This window comes from Scylla paramamosain, chromosome 39, assembly GCF_035594125.1.
Source record: "Scylla paramamosain isolate STU-SP2022 chromosome 39, ASM3559412v1, whole genome shotgun sequence".
Taxonomy (NCBI): Eukaryota; Metazoa; Arthropoda; class Malacostraca; order Decapoda; family Portunidae; genus Scylla; species Scylla paramamosain.
The window spans coordinates 6,866,610-6,887,760 of NC_087189.1; the positions used below are offsets into that span (position 1 = coordinate 6,866,610).

The 21,151-nt window shown below is 43.0% G+C and overlaps 1 protein-coding gene across 2 annotated transcripts in view; it reads right to left on the reverse strand.

Moving 5' to 3' along the window:
• The window catches only part of LOC135092131 (uncharacterized), a 40,661-nt gene extending 24,534 nt beyond the window's left edge, over nucleotides 1-16,127 (reverse strand). Inside the window, exons 1-11 of one of the 2 annotated variants that reach the window (XM_063990376.1) lie at nucleotides 15,971-16,127; nucleotides 14,101-14,397; nucleotides 13,548-13,662; nucleotides 11,164-11,323; nucleotides 8,665-8,773; nucleotides 7,840-8,066; nucleotides 7,428-7,557; nucleotides 6,979-7,183; nucleotides 2,887-3,002; nucleotides 1,473-1,665; nucleotides 136-290 (exon numbers count right to left, since the gene is read on the reverse strand). In XM_063990376.1, coding sequence (XP_063846446.1) covers nucleotides 136-290; nucleotides 1,473-1,665; nucleotides 2,887-3,002; nucleotides 6,979-7,183; nucleotides 7,428-7,557; nucleotides 7,840-8,066; nucleotides 8,665-8,773; nucleotides 11,164-11,323; nucleotides 13,548-13,662; nucleotides 14,101-14,367 — 1,677 coding nt within the window. In that variant the 5' untranslated portion in view covers nucleotides 14,368-14,397; nucleotides 15,971-16,127. Of the gene's footprint in view, nucleotides 1-135; nucleotides 291-1,472; nucleotides 1,666-2,886; nucleotides 3,003-6,978; nucleotides 7,184-7,427; nucleotides 7,558-7,839; nucleotides 8,067-8,664; nucleotides 8,774-11,163; nucleotides 11,324-13,547; nucleotides 13,663-14,100; nucleotides 14,403-15,970 lie in introns of both variants that reach the window. The other variant, XM_063990377.1, reaches the window with a different exon arrangement.
• Nucleotides 16,128-21,151: the final 5,024 nt, after the last annotated feature.

Here is a 21,151-nt window from a genome sequence, read left to right on the forward strand (position 1 = left end):
ACTGTCATATTAAAAATCATCGGATGTACGGTCACCTACAGTCAGACCCACTGCTGCCAGCGTCACACTATGCCTGAAATGATTGGGAAGTGCATCCACCTCCCTCCTTGGACGCAGCCACTGAACACAACGTACCTGTGCGTGATCAACAGTCATGAGGGCGTCCGTGTCCACCAACTGCTGCAGGATTGCCACGTCGTCCTTTCTGGCGTCTAACACGGCCCGCAGGTCACCCAGACAGGTGGACAAATGACTCTGCTGTTGCTGTTGCTGTTGCTGCTCCTCGCGACCTGCGGTACACCAAGCCGCCATCACAGCGTTGCACAAAAAAATAAAGCAAAATTAAGGTTCAGCACTCCAGTGCCACAACCTTTATCCCGAGTGCCAACTGACCGAACATGCTCTTACTAATGTGCTCATATTATTCTGTGGGCTAAGTGCAAGTACTCGTTTATACTTCGTTTTCCCATTAATATAAAGTGAAGGTACTGGCAGGACTCGTGCAGGGCCAAGAAGTCTCAAGCTAACGCCTTCCGGCTTGTGCAGTAGTTACTGTAGAAATTCCTCAAAACAGGCTTTATTAAACAGGAAAGCTTTTTCGGGACCTTGAGGAAAACATCCTACATTCCTCAACCTTCTCTCCCCTTCAGAAGGCAAGACGTGACCAGGTCCAATCTTCCCCTGGCCTGTAATTCGCCGGAAAATCCCGCATTGCTCTAAATTAAAGATAATTCAACAAACGCTTCCCAAACGCTCAATGAATTAATGTAAACATTAATTCGGCACAACAAACAATATCATCGCGCGTCTCTACACAAATCAAGCCATTCCCAACAGTCGCATTCACACACCAACAACTTTAATTAACTTACAACAAATAGAACTTTAATTGTATAATGCTCCACCCCTTTCCCCTCCCTTATTTTCCATGAAACGCAACATATATTACAACTACATTAAACATCACATGCTTTCGTCAAAACACTTCCTTAAAATACCTCGGTTTTCGCGCTCTGTCACCTTTGTACCAGAAAGTCTTGTGAAAGCATTCTTGTGAAAGGCATTACTAACGACCCTCAAAGGTCTCCTTCTGTCCTTTACGGCACCGCTGCTATACTCCATGCTCTACGTTCACTTTCACCCCTGCATTGCACCATGCACACCTGTACACAACTTCCATTGTAAATTTCTATCGTACATTATCCTTCCTTCTTACTATACCGAGGTTTCCTTTCACCTCCCCCAAGCTTACTTCTACCCCATTCCATTGCATCCCCCCTCCCCCTCAGATGCTCTCACTTCAATCTCGCCTCATCATACTACCCCAGTTTTAATTCACACACTACCCCAGTTTTAATTCACACCTCCATCCTTACCACCACCACGCCCACCCACTCATCCCACAGCTTCCACACGACCACCGATCTCACGATTCACTCAACCCCACGCCAGGCACTCCATCAACCGCTTACCCTCCATCAGAGCCTCAAGATGCACCAGCCTGGCCTCCATTCGGTTCACGGGACCTTCACACACGTATACAAGTAGATGATCCGTCCCGACTGTGGTGGCACTCAAGTCTCTGACGTTTTGGCAGGTAGTAGACACAATGAAGGAAGGCTGGTGAGTACCCGTCGTGTGGTAGGTGTACACGGTGATGTTTGACTGGAAACGGGTTTCATGGGAGTTACTTCATGGGAGTTATTGGTGGCTCACACAAGCTTGCTATGATGTAGATTATGAAAAATTAAGTTTTAGAATGGAAACAGCGTGAGCCAACTAGAGCAACAGATTGTTATACCATGTTATACCAATGTAGAAGTAACACCGGGAAGACCCATAGTACACTGCTACAGCGTGAGCCAACTAGAGCAACAGATTGTTATACCATGTTATACCAATGTAGAAGTAACACCGGGAAGACCCATAGTACACTGCTACACCAGTAGATTGTCAAGTAAACATTTCGTAGTATACCAAGTTTTGTTGTTCAAAAGCCCACGTGTACATAAATTTGAGCCTCTCTATATCACGATCCGCATAAATTTAGATAAAACGACGAAGTTCAGCAAACAACCCTGAACGGATCTCGTCCTAACACCCATTGTCTGGGAAGATCATTGCACACTTCTCAGACACACGCATCTCTCAACATTAAAAAAAAAACTCGCTCAGATTCTTCCTCGCGAGAAATGCACAAAGCCTCTTCCTGGAAGGCCGCACCACACCGCCTCGCCGCCACTCTATAATACTCGCCAACACAAGTGTAACCCACAACGCCTCGCCTCGCCTCGGCAGATAATCGATACATTCAGAGAATCCAATTGTTGACGGAAAAGAAAATGTGAAATACCAAACCTTAACAAACGTTGAGAAAACCTACGAGTTATATTTATGATCAAATTTAGATGTTTAAGATTTGTTTTGAAGAACGATAAACATTAAAAAGTTATTTCAGGTTGTGTTTAAAAAAGTTATTTCACGTTGTGTTTGGTTGGTGTGCCTCGAGTAAAAAGGCTCCGTCAATACAGATTGGGAAGGAGCAAGAGTGAGTGAAGATAAAAGGATAAAAGGTAAAGGTGCACTGGTGATAAAAATGAAAAATAGAGTATCCGACAGCGGAAGAAATTTGGAAGAAAATGGACATGAAACCCGAGATCGCTGAAGGAAGAGGGAGAGAGAAGATACGAGACAAGGAAAGTAAATGAAAAAAAATAAATTTTCACAAAAAAACGTCTTAAAAATAAGAAAAAAAGATAGGACCACGGAAATTACGGGGAAAGATACAGGAAGAGAATCGAATGATGTAAGGAAAGTATGAAGAACGGAAAAGAGGAAAGTTTGGTGTTGAGGTTGAGGCAAACTCGTTAAGGGTGCGAGACTCACCCCGGCAGAGGCGAATAGCAGGTGCTCGAAGTTGGGCAGCGGCAGGACAGCGAGGGAGCCGCTGACACCTGGGACTTGTGGCGTGTCCAGAGTCTGCCACCTAACCAGCCGGTGATCTGACGGAGGAGGTGGGCACTGCAGGTTAAGTACTAAGAAGACCAAGACCAAGAAGTAGACGTCACAAGTAGGAAAGTGGGGAATTGTAGCAAGATGCAGAGCGGGATAGAGAGTGGATTTTGAATTATAGTTGAACGGCAAGAAATGTATACACTTAAGGGTATTCGTGGTTATTTCACATTCGAAGCATTTTTTTTTTCTTTAAGCTGGAGAAGTATCAAAATGGACAAGGGCAAGCTTTGTGAACACGAGGACACGTACGTAAAAATAGCGGCGGAGATTAGTAACAGAAAAGCTGGTAACAGAAAAGCTATAGACATAACTCATTTGTGGCAAGTTTCACTGGATCAAAACTTGTGGTCATTCAAGGGAGAAAGATAAACAAGCATGGCACTGAACTCTTCAGTGAAAAAAAAAAAAAAATTAGCTGTGAACATAGATACTTCAGTTTGTTGTAGTAGAAACGATCATGGTTCTGTGAACGTGACAAGAGGGAAAGTGGACGGAAAGAAAACACTAACAATAGGAAAAGGATACGGCGCATCAAAAAAATTAATAATACATTAGTCTGCACACCGCGTGGTGCAGAACGGTTTACTAGAAGGCACCAAAAACTCAACCCATGTACATCGCGATGTGCCCATCCCAACAAGCCAATTTATGTAGCCTCATTAAGGAAATTCATGGCAAAAGAAAAATATGTACCTGTGAACATCGCGTAGAACGTATAAGTGCACTGGGGGGAGGAAGAAAGAATGAAAGGGAGGGAGAAAGAAGAAACGAGAAAACTTCACCGTCGGAACTTTGTTTTTATTTGCGAATCTAAGAACGAAGGCACAGCATGCGGCCATTAAAGAAAGGAAAGTAAACTGGCGGCCATTAAAAAAAAAGAGTAAACTGGCAAAGGGAGGAGAAATAGGAGGAAGGGACCACCAATGAGGTAGAAGAGAGGACACCCAAAACGGAAAATTTAAGAAAAATACCAAACTAAACTTTTAAAATGAACTCCGCAAGAGTCAAGGCACGAGTCTTGGAGTGAAATATGGAGAGTAAAGTCCAACAGGAAATTACTGCTGTGGAGGAAATTAACCCGTTCCCCCTCAGCTACACCCGAGGAGATCCATTTGTCATTCAAATAACGTAATTTACGAAACACTAACTCCCCTCTAACCTGATACTACACTCGTCCCACTAAAGAAGTAAAATGTCCTGCACCTTCTATTACGCATTATATAACCCACAAACATGCCTAACTCTCTCCAGCTGTTAGTCAATGATGTGGCTATTACAGTGCGTGGCTAATGAGCTGGCCATCACTAAATACATTGTGTTGCACCTGCTACTTTCTGTTGTATTCAGATATCAAGTGATTACAAGAGCAGTTATCATCGCTGTTGGAAAATTCGAACAGGTAACCGTAGATAACATACTACTTTAGTTAGGTGTTTATGAAAAGTAATACTGGCAGGACTACTTACGTTACCCATTGTTAAGGTTACACTTGTATACGTAATACAGGCAGGACTACTTAGGTTACCTACTGTTAAGGTTACACTTGTATACATAATTCACAGGAGACATAGGAAATTACTTTTTAATGTACCAAGTCACTCAATGCAGCATGCGCTCTTCGTTCCAATCTGCTCTGAACTTTACCGATCAAATCTTAGTATCCCAACACGAACTACAATGAAAAGAGTACCATGGAGAGTTGCATACAGGTCCCTTTAAAAAATTCAGTTTAGGGATATCTTCAGACATGATCACCGTCATTTGAACCATACCATGACTGCGAGACAAAACAAAAAAGGAAAACTTTAGTATTCTAATTCTGTAGCTCCGAGGGAAAAACTGTAAACTGCGAGACAACTATCTGGAGCGCTAAACTTCTGTCAGTGCTATCTTTATGCTAATCTTTACTACAAGAACCACATTCCTTCCTAAACATTAGCCATCTCACGCAAAGTCCCTTTAAACGAACTCATCGAAATTAAGAACAAACTTAAAAACACGAATCAAACTTACTATACTAAATCAAAACTTACTGCTTCCAAAACTGCTCCCACTGCCTCGAAACTGCTCTTCGCCTCAAACTTCCCGCGCCTTACACACAACTTAAAACCGCCGCATCGTCAGAAAATCCTTGAAAGAACTCCCTTCGTCCTCACCCCGGCGAGTCTTGCGTCTCTCCGTTACCACCAGAACTCCACAACGCTCCTCTGATTTAATGAGAAGCTCACGACTATGATGAGTGAGGAAATTTCTCTTTCGTGGATCATTCATACGTGCTAATGCGAGACTCTGGTAACCGACAGGTAGCAGGATGGGTGTCATACCCGAGTATATAGGTAGCAGGCTGTAATGGGGGTCAACGATTGGAAAAAAGAGCTGTGGAGGACTTGGTGACTGGGATTCGAGATGTGACGAGAATATTATGCGTAAGGAAGGTGGAGCCAGGACTAAGGAGAATCGGTAACCATCTCTCCCATACAAGGAAACAGTCACAAGAAGCAATGCAGGTTTGGAAATAGAGATTCCTTAACAAAAAGTATGAAGAATAGGATACGAAAGTGTCAAGAAGATTTACAAAGTCTTATCAGTAAAGGGGCCTCAAGTGAAGGGATGGTTAATTTTCATTAGAGATGCGGACAGAATACTGGAGAGAGCAAGTAGAATGTAAAGTGGTGAGGCTGCTGGAGACAAAGTTAAAAAGTTCAGAAAATTAGTTAGCATGAAAGTAGTAATAAAATACGGTACAAATATGGTAAGAGATGCAACACTAAAGGTAAGGGAGAGGAAGAATGTCTAGTTAGGATGAAAGTGATAAAATATGGTGAGAGATGCAACACTAAAGGTAAGGTAGTGGAATTTCAAGATGATGGGGGAGAGGTTTACGAGAAAAAAAAAATCATTCCCTTAAAATGCAGTGGAGTGGAGAAGCACCCCTCCCCCCAACATACGAGAGGCAAACAAGGCCCCTCTCCAGTAAACAATTCCTTAAGGGAGGAAAAAAATCCGAACTTGCAAACTTTCAGCTTCTTAGACGCTATTATAGCAAGAAATGTTACTCTGGGGACGTAGCTGGATAATGGACGTTTAATAAATACTGATAATATTGGACGAGGGTTACAAAGCACCAACTTTAATGGACACTTGTTAAACTTTGCAAGAACTGAAATACCTCCTAGTGCACTGAAGATGTGCTTAACTGATAGAATATAAAAACTTCAACAGATCATTGACGTATCATCCGGTGGAATGGCGAGGATCACTACACAAATGGGGACAAACAAGCCCCATTATGCTGCTAAGCATGACTTTACTTGTAATATCTTCGCCTTAACTAACTACTACGGTCACCATTGGTAGACGTGTGGCAGAAATGTTCCTGTTCGTTTTGCAAGAGATTGGCGAACTAAAATGATTTATCATAATCTTGTTTTCTCAGATAATATACGTGTCCTTACTCACTAGTACTATATACTCAAGTATAGTATTATACATGAATTGTATTATAGATGTACATAAAAATATCAACATTCTGACTGGAATGCAGTATTAGGGTACATGAAAAAAATTACGTCTTACCCAATGAAGAACACGAGCGCAAGGCCAAATGCCTCAGGTGCAGAGACTACCACGCCAGACTGGGAGATGAGCAAAAGAGATTCACGTAACCTACACTTTTTTCAGTTATAAAAATAAAACAAGTGTTTCATTAAGCTAGCAAGTTCTTAGAGAATGAAGTTACCAATAACCAATATGTGAAAAGGAACCACTGCAAAGACCACGAGGTTAAAGTGTACAAGCTTCTTACTTGTGTCAAGGCAGAATCCCGCTTAAAGAGGTCACAACAACCAGATCACAAAGGTGGTTGCGTCAGATACCAGCCAAAAGCTACGAAGTAAAACTTGGCAAGACAAAGGATGATCAAAGATAAGTCCCCACGCTCCAGGGAGTGCCACTGATGCTCACCATTCCACCAGTAGACAGTGGAGGAAGACACGCGGCTCAGTACCACCACGAAGTGCTTCAGGTCAGTCTGGTCACGGAAGTGGGCCACGCGCTGCACATGACGCTCCTCGAGGTGCTGCACCACGCTCACGGTCACGCCCGGATCCTCAATATGGGAGATGACCGTGTGGGTCCTCGTGTGCAGTGTGTACACCTTGGAACCCTCCTGCCGGTGGTGCAGGTAAGTCAATCCTCAGTAGAGGATACAGGTCATGCAACGCTACTAATCCCTCAGTCTGACGTGAACACTGACATTACATGTTATGTCAGACCTGTTAGTCTCCCGAGCAACAGTAATGTGTTATGTACACCCGAATCCAAGTGACAGTACAACACTTATATTAATTCACTCACATCAAAACATGTGCAACGTTCATATCAAAACATGCAACGTTCATAACACCACTTACCGAATTTTCCATTCCGAAGACGATGTAGTGATTGCCTTGCGACGCAAAGCTAGTGATGTCCCTCACATCAGAGGCTTCGAAGACGACGTCCTCTTGCTTGTCAAAGAAATCACCTACAAGCATGTAGAGTCTGCAAGAATGGTGCTATTTATAGTCCGTAAAATACCAAATAGAACACCTTACTCTCCTCCCACCTCCCCTCTAACTATAAAAGACCAGGCTGGTCTTAATGTCCCAGATCATCCATTCACATCTTCACAAACTCAACAAATCGCCTGTTATCCCTCACCAAACACCGGACACCCTCCGTCCACTACATTGTAACTACCAACCGCTGCATCACAATACCATGGGCTCACTACCCCCTCACACCTCTCACCGCCATGCATCATCCGCTAGTCGCACCACTCACTCTGAGCGCCCCTTGCCGTCGTTTGGCGTGTAGTGATGACTCTCGCCGACCACCAGGTACAGGTTGTCTCCCGCCTTCAACAGATGGAGGGCGCCCACCACGCCGCGCTGGGTGATGACGTGAGGTAGCATGACGCGATGGTTGGCCAGCTCAATGCACACCACGCTCACCAAGCGCGAGCGCGACGACCCGAGCACCATGAACAGGAAGCCCTCGTGCAGGTAAGTCTGTGGGCAGCAGGAACAGTTACTGTGGTTACAGTGACGGGACGGACAGGCACCTTGATACGGATGAATTGAGTTTCAAGGACACTTTTTTACATTTGAAGATTACGCAACTTATTTTTATACGTACAGAGAAACTTAGGGGAAGGAAAATAGTGATCAAATCTACTATCACCATGGCCAGAACATAATGAGGACGAAGACGATGAAAATCTACTTCTGCTTCACGTAGTGTTCTCGAGCTCTATTTTGATTCCCTTTTCTTAAAAGTTGAATTAGAAAGTTCTATACTTAATACTAAGCCGATTATCATTTGGCAATATTAGTTCACATGGCTATTACAAGTTATCCTCTTGATTCACAGATTTATGACAAAGTCCCTCCCAATGCGTTACCTCTGATTACATAACTACACTGTACACAAGCATAAGAATGATAACTAGAGGCACCGTAAGGATTCCCAAACGATGTAAAAATGCTATGTATGAAAAATTGCAAGTAAAAATTCTGATTTAATTAGGACTGTAATCGTTTCTAATCGAAAACAGAACAACGCAAAGACAAGGGAATGATGTAGTTACGACCACCAGCGAACACTCACCGCCGTCCTGTCCACCCTATCGATGCTGACGTCCGTGAGTTGAAACTTGCCCAGCGTTCTCAAAGTGCGAGCGTGACTGGACCAGACCACCACGCGCTGCTCCCTGCTCCTGCGGAGGGGAAAGAGGGTTAGGGTGTGGATCATACGTGTAACAATTCAGGCGTGACTAAGACACATTGCAGGGGCCGGATTCATTTTAAGGTAGAGGAGGGATGAACTGATTGCTGCTGCGTCTTTTAAGCAATATGTTCATATGGCATCCGTGGAAGGAAGATCGATTGGTAATAGTGCAGGGGGAAGGAAATCTGGCAAGACAAAGCCAGAAACAAGGCGGGAACCTATGCCTAGGAATTACAAGTTACCGAGACAGATCGATATCAAAACCAGATTGATAAGGTTTTGATTAAAGTACATAAATCAATTGCTAAACACTGAACATATACCCTTGTTTAGATTGATATCAAAACCAGATTGATAAGGTTATGATTAAAGTACATAAATCAATTGCTAAAATGTCAAGATTTGGTAGATGCCTTGAAATATGAAGACCACGGCTGAGAAGTTATCCGAGACTTCAAAATGATAGCCTTGATGGGTCTCCAAGGCTCAAGGCGACTTTACCGATCCTTATCTTTTTCATCTGAGACAGCAGGAACATCGTGTCACACAACCACAAGAGGGACTGTCCATAGCGGACCATTTAGTGTTGGGGAGAAAGTCAAATAGGAGGAAACGTGGTTTCCTCCACCACTTATGACTGGGCCTCATGAAAGAATTCGTCAGAGCTCTAAATAAGGCGTCCACAGCTTTCAACCATCTCCAAGCTCTCTGCGGCAAAAGTGGATGCCGGAGTCTTCGCTGTTCCACAAATAAAGGTGATGGAGTGCAAGGAGCTCCCCAAGAAGTTCACTAGGACGGAGAAAGAGTGGAACAGCTTCGTCGCAGTTCGCTGTTCCACAAATAAAGGTGATGGAGTGCAAGGAGCTCCCCAAGAAGTTCACTAGGACGGAGAAAGAGTGGAACAGCTTCGTCGCAGTAGTTTTTGGCTTCTTGGGGAATCAAAGAAGAAACTATGTGGAACCCGAGACCTTTGTGAGAAACTACGGCAAAACAGGCTGGAGGTGGTCTCAAAATTTATATCCTTGATGCTCATCTTGATAAATTTAAGAACATGTGGGCGTACTCCGAGGAGCAAGGCGAGTGCTTCCACCAGGTTTACTGAACTTTACCCAGTATAAAGTTTCGTATGATAAGAAAATACCAAGTTTCGTATAATGAGAAAATGGGAGACTATTAGATGGGCGATTCATGAAAATAATTACAGTACAAGAGTAAATCGCGTAAATCTATTTCTAATGTTTTGTTCTCACTTGTGGAGTCCTGAATAAATAAATGCTAGTTTTGCATCACACGTTTTGTTTCTACTCTGTAAATGAACGTTCAAATTTGCCACTTTCTCCCAATGGGAATAGGTAAATTTAATCATTATTATTCTGTCCACAAAAGCAAGGTTAGAAATAACTATCAATTCTGCAGGTTTTCTAGGCTCAAGTAAATAGAAAGTAACAGTTACCCTAAGGACAAAATTCGTATTAAGTGATACAATCAGCGTGCATTGATAGATGTATGTACTGTATGCTTAGGTCTTCTGCTGCTGCACTTATTGCACAAACATTCCTCCTGTACCTTTGACCGTTGTGCACAGGAGCCCTTTAGTTGACGGTTCGGGTACTGCAATATTGATGTATTTACAGGAACTATAGTCCTATTTGTTACCGACCAAAATTCGTGACAAAGTTCAGGTTTTTCTTCGTCTAAAAAGGCCAGTCCCTGACGGTCAAGGACAAGACTGCCACAAGAAGATGACAACAAATACCAGTTTAATTTCCTACGAGGATTGTGGTTGACTCTCCCCGCCACTCATGGCCACCTCTGACAGTTCCCCGCAGGAAGGAGACTATCGAGATTTAAAACATTTTCGTACAGTAATACGCCCGCGTTACGGTAAATCTCTCCTAAAAAAAAATTAAATAAAAAAAAAAGTCCAAATAATTCTGGCGATTGAATTATGTGCAGGGGCTTTACCATCGCTCAACAAAAACTTTCTTGAACTACCATTACGGACAACCTTCACCCTTCAATTAGTTAACTGCAAAGCCACCTTAAAATACTGAGCCGATGCCAAAACCTATCCATTCGGATGAAATAATTCTTAGAGGCAAAAGCTAAACACCATCGTTAATCTCTTGTGAATCAAACGCACTCATGGTCATGGCAAAAGACGAGGCTTTTGTGCAAGAGAAAGGGGACCCTATATAGTGCTTTTACTATGGGGACCCTAAATAGTGCTTTTACTATGGGGACCCTAAATAGTGCTTTTACTATAACTACAGAAATGCAGAAAAGTCAAATACAAAACGCCAAGGGGAAACTAGATACAAGGCCGGAAGCCATATGGATTCATTGGCTGGTACGCGAGGCACAAATGGTGCCGCTCACCTGAGGCTGCCGAGAAGCAGGTAGGTCGTGGTGAGGTGGGTGTGAAGGTGTAGGGCGGTCACGTGCAGCATCCAGTCAGAGGAAGGGGTGGGGTCATCCTCCAGGGTCAAGGTCACCAAAGGAGCGCCAGTCACCACCACAGAGCTCACATTGTGCACAGCTGACGACCACACAACACACGGCTCAATCACTGCTATTAGCCAGTCACTTCACACTGCCCTTAAAATGCAGCCAACCACACAACACTAGGTCGCCATATTAGACCAGGCCAACCCTACAGCAACTTCCCCCCCGGCCTAGTCCCCAGGTCAATCTACTACTCCACAGTCACTTAACACTAAACAGTAAACCACACCAGTCACTTTACACTAATCACACAAGCCTGACAAAATAATTCACTTGTACTGCCCAACAACTTGTACAACTTGACCCGACCCGAACCGATCCTACCCTCACACATCCACATAATTACCCAACAAACCTCATATCCTGCCCAACAACTTGTACAACTGCTCTACCACTCCCCTACACAACCTGCCTAACAACTTCACACTTGCTCCTCCCTCACAGATTTCATACAAGATCCACTAACTACACAAACACAAATATTAAGCCTCAACGTTGATCTTAAATCTACACGTACTGAAGTAATATTTCTCTTACTAAATGCCAGCCCACGCGTACCAAATCAAAGCTTAGTGCCATGTCAATGCCTTGTCAGCAATTACGCTTCGCCAGAATTTACAAACACCCTCTGTGCCTCTGTACATTCGTAATGCAGCGCGGTACAGGACCGCTCTCCATGAATGCTTTCCCTGCCCCGCCTTAGAGTACACCACCACACCACTGCAACACTAATCCTTCGCCAAGCCCTGATGGAGGTTGTGAAATCCATTCCAGTTACCAGCACAGCGGTCACCTCCATCCCCTGAACCCTACCACTAGAATACTCGCCCATACTTCTAAAACCTTCCTTCCATTACTCCAGTCTCCTCTTCCATTCCCCTCTCAAACTACAGCTCTCCGTCCCCACACACATTCTATACTCACTCCCAGATAAAAAAAATTCTTCCCATCCAGATATAATCACTACGTCAATGCATGTATTCATAATCCTACCACTTTGTTCTTCCGTCCCCTTCAAACCCTTCCTCAGATCCACTACCATCTGAAGGCCGCAGCCCCTCAGCCACACTTAGTTCAGCCAGAACCACGAACTACGATATTGCATTACTTCCCAACTAATACGACTAGCACCAGTTCAGGGACAATCCTGCATTGATCCAAACTTTGGGAGCCTTTCCCAGCCTGCCTCTTGCTCTTCCTGGAATATTACCGTCATCTTCCCATCACACTTACCACACCTTGCTCCCCCATTCCATCTACAATCACCCTCCCCCCACTGGACACCTCCCTCAAGCCTTACTTCCTCACGCATTTCTAACAGTCTTAACTGTTAACTCAACGTACTTTGTCTTCTCCCTATGCTACTTCGACTATCTAGCCTTACCCAAACTATCACCCTTACGAATAGTTACCAAGCAGTGCAAAGGGACTAGCATCTACCCGTAACTCTAACTACCTCCTTTTGACGTCTGCATCGGTCTGTCCGGCATTACGATGCAACCACGACAGGATCAATAGTTACACGTACCAAGACAGCGCCCATTTACAAAGCCAAGGATTATTGTACGCTTGAACAGCCGCCGTGCTACCGAAACCAGCAGAAATGAAGTGAACGGAACGGAATCGATTCGCAGCAGCAAGACCGAAACAATGTTCACTCCCCAGGCCTCCTCATCCCTCTCCTGGGCCTATTATGCTCCTCCCGGTGACGTATTCGCTCCCGTCACGCAATTTATACCACTACCTCCCCCGCCACCCTGCAGCTTCATCCGTCACACGCAGCACCACTCACCTCGCCACCTCCACCCTCTAAGCCATTCCATAAGCCGCCGCCCACCAACAGCCTGTTCGCCCCCATCACTTTTGCCTTGTTCTATTGGCTGCCTCATTCTAACCCTACGTCAGATATCTTTTCACCAATTACTACCCTTAACCATTCCACCTACCACTAAGCATACCATCTACCACAACCATCGTATCACCTTTTCCACTCTTCCACAGAATCTCTTGTCAGTGTCTGCGTATGTTCTGCATTAGAGTCGTTTTCAATTCCCTTCATTACCTTAGCCTGCCTTCAAGGCAAAATACCCTTACAATACTACCATACACCATTCCGACTTCACTTAAACCTCCCCCCATCCTCATTTACCTTTGAACACCCTTCACTAACAATAACGTCACCAGCTTCTTCCACTCGTCACCTTCATATAATGACCTCTACCTCCTTGCCACACATTCCTCACCCTCAGCACACTCACCCTTCTGATAGCGGTGGACCTTCATAGCGAGGCTCCTGGTCAGCTCCACTTGGCCGTGGTCCAAAACTTGTTTACCAGCGTGAAGCAATTCCTCGACAGTCTTCGGCTTATTAGTCTGTGAACGAATACCAGATTTGAGACCCTGTGTCCTAGATAATGTAAACGTTCCTGATGCTTAATTACGATCCATTCCTGATGTTTAATTACTAAATCTACACATGATCGACTTTGTCGATGTACTCTGCACAATGGCCAGTCAAGGTCCACCAAACACCAGAACTAACGATCCTATTGACTATTGTAGGTCCAGTTAAAGTTTTGCATCAACGGCAACGCTGTTACCCCTTTCGTATTACCCTTATCCCTTCTGTACCCCTTTCATATCAACCCTTTACATCAACGTCACTGGTCTTTAAAACTAAATTACATCAGTCCAGACAAATGCCAGTTTTAAAGCACCTTTATCTGCACCATCCTCCATCCTCCATTCATGGACTCCCATGATGCACCAATCACAAGTCACATTCACACACACTGCTACGGCTTCCCTTACCTTTATGTTAGGCAGAAGTGTCTCTAAAGGCGACAAATCGGACATGATCGATTTATTGTCCAGTTCATATAGCTTGTCCTGTAGCGACTCCAAGTCTTCATCCGCTAGTAGATCATTCACTTCTTGGTCAGATAGGTCCATCGTTTCAAGCCGATCCAAGACATCCTCCACATCCAGTTCCTCAGAGGAAGCGACGACAGACCCGACCACCGCAGCCACAGCCAGGAGCTGCAGGAGGCGCATCACGCCACAGCCGCCCTCACGCATTGTCTCCTACTGCCTGAAGACTTGGGACTCCTGCGCTGACAATAAGAGAAAATATCAACGGCAATACATTATAATTAGAGGAATTATTCAGCGGCAATCAACACTACGTACAGCCAGATCGTACAGCCAGATCGTACAGCCAGATAATACAGCCAGACTTCCAGTGCAGTGTGTTGACAATACTGGACGAGCTCAAATACATTAAATAGACCACATAACGGCACCTCGCCACTCCAGCTGATTCAGGCTAATTGATTCCGCGGCAGACATTTCAAGTGGAATTAAATGTTAAATTTGCCATCACCATTCGCTATGGCGCCACAAAATACCAGGTAACTGATGACCCAATACCTCCGCGTGTCGATCTCAATTACCACTAGTTACAGTGAAATGGACCCACAAAATCCACACTACCACCTCATCTCCACCTCCATATCCTTAAATTTCCCCCAAACTATCAATCCCCCCCACATTACCAGACACTACCTTCCAGTTCCTATCACCGCAAACTACTTGTGCTGTATCACGATAATCGTCCGTAACTCCATTGCAAAACGACGCCTCCCCGAGTCTTAGCCACTCTCAGCAGCCCGTTTCATTTAAGCAAGACATACATACACGACTGTATGGCCTTGTAACTCGTACCAACGTAACTGGTAGCTTTAATCACCGCTAACCTACAACACAGGACACTTCCATAATTACACTAATTTACAGCAAACAGCTTAAAATAGCACGTACTACAAGAACATCTAACAAGCATCTTGACCTACTAAACCATTTATGTAATAACTGCCAGTTTAACCAGTGCCTGAATGTCCAAAACCCATCAACTCACACGAACAAATATAACCATTTCAAAATAAACATTTCCACAAGAACGAGTCAACCAAACTTTCACCGTGCGTCACTCCCGAGATGGGAATAACGAACCAATCCTCGCTAGTGCTAACAATAATAGAAACACCAGTCACGCCTTAATCACTACACGAAGACAACCCCTCAAAGGGCGGTAACTACGGTGCCCACTCCTGCCCCCCTCGTTCACAGATTTGTAGAGAACTCCACACAGCACTGACACCCTATACACTTGTTCATAGAAGTAAGAAGACAATTTATTTATTTTATTTTTTTTCAATATGGTCATTAACGAGTTGCGAAATACCTTCACCGGGAAGAATACACCAATTCATTGGGGAGAATAGGAGTAATACACCAATTATAAACGACAGCAATTATAAGCGTAGTTATGCATTAAGACTCCACGCGTAATCAAAGTATTTCCTTACACTGAAATATATTAACGACAGATGAATCACGTGACTAGTAACAAACACCATATCTGAAGGTGAACAGGTATTGCTAGTACGATATTTATGACGAAAGTTTAGATTAGAATATTCTAATTAGGTTAGAATAATTAGATTAGAATACTAATAGAATAATACGCCAACACTGCATTCACTGCACGCAGGTAATCAACTACCATTGACCAGTTACCACTGCATCACTCCAACATCGACAACACAGCAAGCATGACCACTACCAGGAACACAAAGACGCACCAGAACACCACCACCATGAACACCACAGTCTTGCTTACCTACGGCAGAACGTAACGCCTTCCCCACGAGCAGAGGAGTGGCGTATTGTCCTTAGTCTCCGACCTCTTTACCTTCCATCCAGGCGTGGCACCGTGATTCGAGGCCTCAACCACCTCGACCTGAACCCCTCAACCCAGTAGCAGTCGCACAAAAATGCCATCTTTTGACTGGGTGCAGAAGTAACGCAATTCATTACAGCGCCACCTGCTGAGGGAATCTACAATATAAGTGTGGTAATAAGGCAGGCACTAAGGCAGGTTTTCTTTTCTCTTTTTATTGCAATAGGGTTACTGGCTAAGAGCAAAAGAGAGAGAGAGAGAGAGAGAGAGAGAGAGAGAGAGAGAGAGAGAGAGAGAGAGAGAGAGAGAGAGAGAGAGAGAAGGCCTATTGAGGTGCCGGTCCCTAAAGAAAATGCTAGTGACGAGGAGTGTCAATGCTGTAATGTGTTCAAGGGTAAGACTATATATTTTAGTCACTCTTATTACAAATAGCTAAAGAAAATGGGATACCAAAGAAGCAAGAGGAACAGTTTTATTCCAAAACACTTACTATTCTGCGGTGTGTGTGTGTGTGTGTGTGTGTGTGTGTGTGTGAAATAACCATTGGCACATCTATCATTTACTGCCTCAACTCAAAACTATCTATGATCAAATAATGCCTTGTCCTCATCATCTGACCCTTCTGAGAGAGAGAGAGAGAGAGAGAGAGAGAGAGAGAGAGAGAGAGAGAGAGAGAGAGAGAGATTGCCAACAAAAGCTAAAATAATAGTAATGATAGTGATAATGATAATAGTAATAATAATAATAATAATAATAACGATAAATAAATAGGTATATATATATATATATATATATATATATATATATATATATATATATATATATATATATATATATATATATATATATATATATATATATATGAATAGATACGTAAATTATAAATAAATCAATAAACCGAAGGAATAACACTAACTGATTTTGCTTAATTTTTCAAACGATGCCTGATTAGTAACGGAGTTGTTATTACTGATACAGCTGTCGATTTCCTGCTGTGTGTGTGTGTGTGTGTGTGTGAGTGTGTGTGTGAAATAGGCTAAAGTAGTTCATAGTACTATATATCAAAACGATGCAGAAAACACAAAAATAATGATAATAATAATAATAATAATAATAATAATAATAATAATAATAATAATAATAATAATAATAATAATAAGGCAAGCACATCCATACACACTGACCGAATACTGTACTTAACACTCCCTCCTCCTATTTTTAGTAGCTTACCCAGATCCCCAAGCATCCATGCCACATTACCGAACACAAACAAATATAAATGACGGCGGTAGCTCCAGGCAGTGTTCAAGGATCAATACTATACTTATAACATGCAGTTCATGATGGTTTATGGGACCACATCCTGAAACACATCTGTGCCGCCACTCACTACTTAAAAAAAAAAACTCGTTGATGTCATCTAGATTTTTAAGGAAATCTTATGGTTCTAGGGACAGATTAACAAGATTAATATATCATTAACAGGAAAAACACTCTTGAGAAACACTCTTGACCTTTGTAAAAAGCCGTGATGAAGGAGAAAAGTGTTTCTGAGTACTGAGGGCCTTAGTGATGCGTCTCTGCTTCCTGCCACTCACCTGACCTCCAAGCGGCAGGCGGTGAGTAAGTAAAGACGACAATGATGACGAAGAAGAGGAAGAAGAAGAAGAAGAAAGAAAAAGAAGAAAAAAAGAAAAAAAAGAAGAAAGAAGAAGAAGAAGAAGAAGAAGAAGAAGAAGAAGAAGAAGAAGAAGAAGAAGAAGAAGAAAAGAAGACAAACACAAAGACGACAATGACGATGACCACCACCATCACCACCACCATTATGAAAATATAAGATGGAAAAAGGGAATAAAAAGATACTAATTAAGATGGAGGAGGAGGAGGAGGAGGAGGAAGAAGAGGAAGAGGTAGAGGAGGAGGAGGAGGAGTAGGAGGAGGAGGAGGAGTAAAAGAAGAAGAAGAAGAAGAAGAAGAAGAAGAAGAAGAAGAAGAAGAAGAAGAAGAAGAAGAAGAAGAAGAAGAAGGAGGAGGAGGAAGAAGAAGAAGGAGGAAGAGGAGAAGGAAAAACAGGAGGAGGAGAAAGGGAGCAGCAAGATGGCAGAAACGAAGCATCACTGTAACCAAGGGAAGGAAGACAAATTTGGCAACATCTTCCACATAAACCTTGTCAAGCGGTAAAACAAGAGGGAGAGGGAGGGGCAATGCGTGGCATGTAAAGCATGAATAAAGAGGTATGGATTGAGATGGAGGAGAAGGAAGAAGAGGAGGAACTGGAAGACGCAGAGGAGGAATAAAAAGAAACATATTAAGATGGAGCAGGAGGAGAAGGAGAAGGAGGAAGTTAAATCATCAAGTCTCTCTCTCTCTCTCTCTCTCTCTCTCTCTCTCTCTCTCTCTCTCTCTCTCTCTCTCTCTCTCTCTCTCATATAATGCAGATATTACTGAATGGGAATCTTTACCTCTGCAACCAATGTCATGTCGCTCGCTTTATATATATATATATATATATATATATATATATATATATATATATATATATATATATATATATATATATATATATATATATATATATATATATATATATATATATATATATATATATATATATATATATATATATATATATATATATATATATATATATATATATATATATATATATATATATATATATATATATATATATATATATATATATATATATATATATATATATATATATATATATATATATATATAATGGACACATAATGAGAGGGCCATTGGCCAAGGGCATTACATTTTTTTTTTTTAAGGCCCGCTTGAGTGCCAGTTTCCATGGAGTCCGATTAGAAAATTAAATAACGGAGGATAAGTATCTTGAAACCTCCCACTTGAAAAATTTAAAATCATAGGAATATGAAAATAAAGAAGCAGGCAGAGAGTTTCAGAGTTTACCAGAGAAAGGGATGAATGATTGAGAATACTGGTTAACTCTTGCATTAGAGAGGTGGACAGAATAGAGGAGATAGAAAGTAGAAAGTCTTGAATACATCTCTCACACTGAGAAATTTATTTGAAGCGAGACTAATTGACTGTAAAGAGGTGGTGGAGGGAATCAGACCTTCGCCAAGACACTCACGGAACACGCGGAGTTGCAGTACCTTACCAAGGTGATTCCCGAGGCTCGCGTGGATGTTGGTCGGCCCTCACTGTCCTCTGTCTGTAGAGATTCTTGCCCATTTTCTCTCTGCTGAAATCTCTGTACTATGAAATGTCAATGTTGACCACCAGCTTTGGCTATCATTCACTCTCATAGACCGACCTACAACCTTACTATTTATACTCGTATGATCTAGACTAGAGCATTCAGTGACCATCTTACCAGCATTCCTGACCAGCGTGGAAAGATACCCAACATCCTCGACCTTTCACTAACTTCCAACCCTTCAGCTTATTCAGTCAAACTATTCTCTCCGATGAGCTCCTCCGATCACCATCTCAGACAGCCAGACATTCAGTCACACATACACACACACACACACACACACACGCAGAGAGAGAGAGAGAGAGAGAGAGAGAGAGAGAGAGAGAGAGACGGACAGACAGGAAAAAGACAGACGAACACACAAAAGCATAACGACTTCAGATTAAAGCCTATACACAGGACGGGAAAGGAGTGGGCGGTGAGGGTGTGGAGGCCTGGCGGTGGCGCAGGCTTCCTGTGTCGCGAAGCAATCACCCACACGTCGATTGCGGCCTGGATGAAGTGCGGCGGGGACGAGCGGCGTGCAGTGTAGGGAAGGCACCAATATAAAAGCACGAAAGTAAGCTAGGCCCGTGCAGCGCAAGATTGGCTTGCCACCAGTGCAGCAATCAGACGCTCCTGAACACACAAGAAAAAAAATAAAAATAGATAAAAATGAAACAATATTGCCGTGCACCTCAGGTCTCCGTCTTTTCTCTCTTAAGCAAAGTTGTTTAGATTAGACAATGTAGTGAAGCAAAGAATGTCACGTAGGGGCTGACAGGTCTGGTGCTGCTTGTCCTTATGTGTTCCTTTGAATTCTTGTTTAACTCCTGCAGATTTGCGAGCACGCGACGCCGAGAAAACCACAAAATTCTCCGTCCGTGGTGGTGCACATACACACACACACACACACACACACACACACACACACACACCTCGACCACGTACATTAATGCATTCTGCTCCAAACACGTTCGCACGACGTAAGCAAGCATTCAGAGCAACACAGAAAAGCGACAAGCAAAGCAGCAGTAGAGCTGTTAACCCGTACGAAGCTTTACATTATATCATGTTACATTACATCTCATTATATTTTACTGTATATTATATCACACTATTGTATTGGATTATGTATCATCTTCATAATAGTCATGCTTTTTAAAGTGCATGATTATAATGACAATAACTACAAGAGCAATAACAGCAGCGCATCTAAGGCTGAAAGACTAATGATTGTGGGAGGAGAACCAAGATAAGCTGAATAACAAACACTTAAAAGTCAAAATATAAAAACAACGGTGATATATACAAGTGTAAGTGTCGAGATGAACCAAAATAGTTACACAGCGTGACACATAATGGAGCAGGGAAACGGATATGCGCGGCGCCTCACACCTTAACCTTTCCGTGCTCCCAGTGACACAGATACGGGCACGGGGCGCCAGTGACGTGGCTGAGTCTACAAGCGCCTTCCCCCTCCTACGCCGACGTCATGAGTTGGTGAATGACACGTATCCTCCTTCCGTCCACGCGTCTCCTGCCACGCCAATAAATGAACACCTATCCCGTATGCTGAAACGTTTCCCCGCCTTATTTCGACTAATTGTAACAGGCTATAGTCGAAGTTATTGATTTTTTTTTTTTTCAGGGATGTTTTCGAGTGATTTTCTAAAAAGGAATCTGCGCCATTAAGAGAGAAAAGCCATCATAAGAGCCCAACTCGTCATCTGTGTTCTTTGTCTTTAGACATAGACACGTGCAGATATATCTAGACAGACAGACTGACGGACAGATACTGACAGATACGCAAATGCATAGAAATTCTTAAAGAAAACAGAGAAAGACAAGCAGATAGACATAGCCATCGTTAGAGAGAAAGATAGACA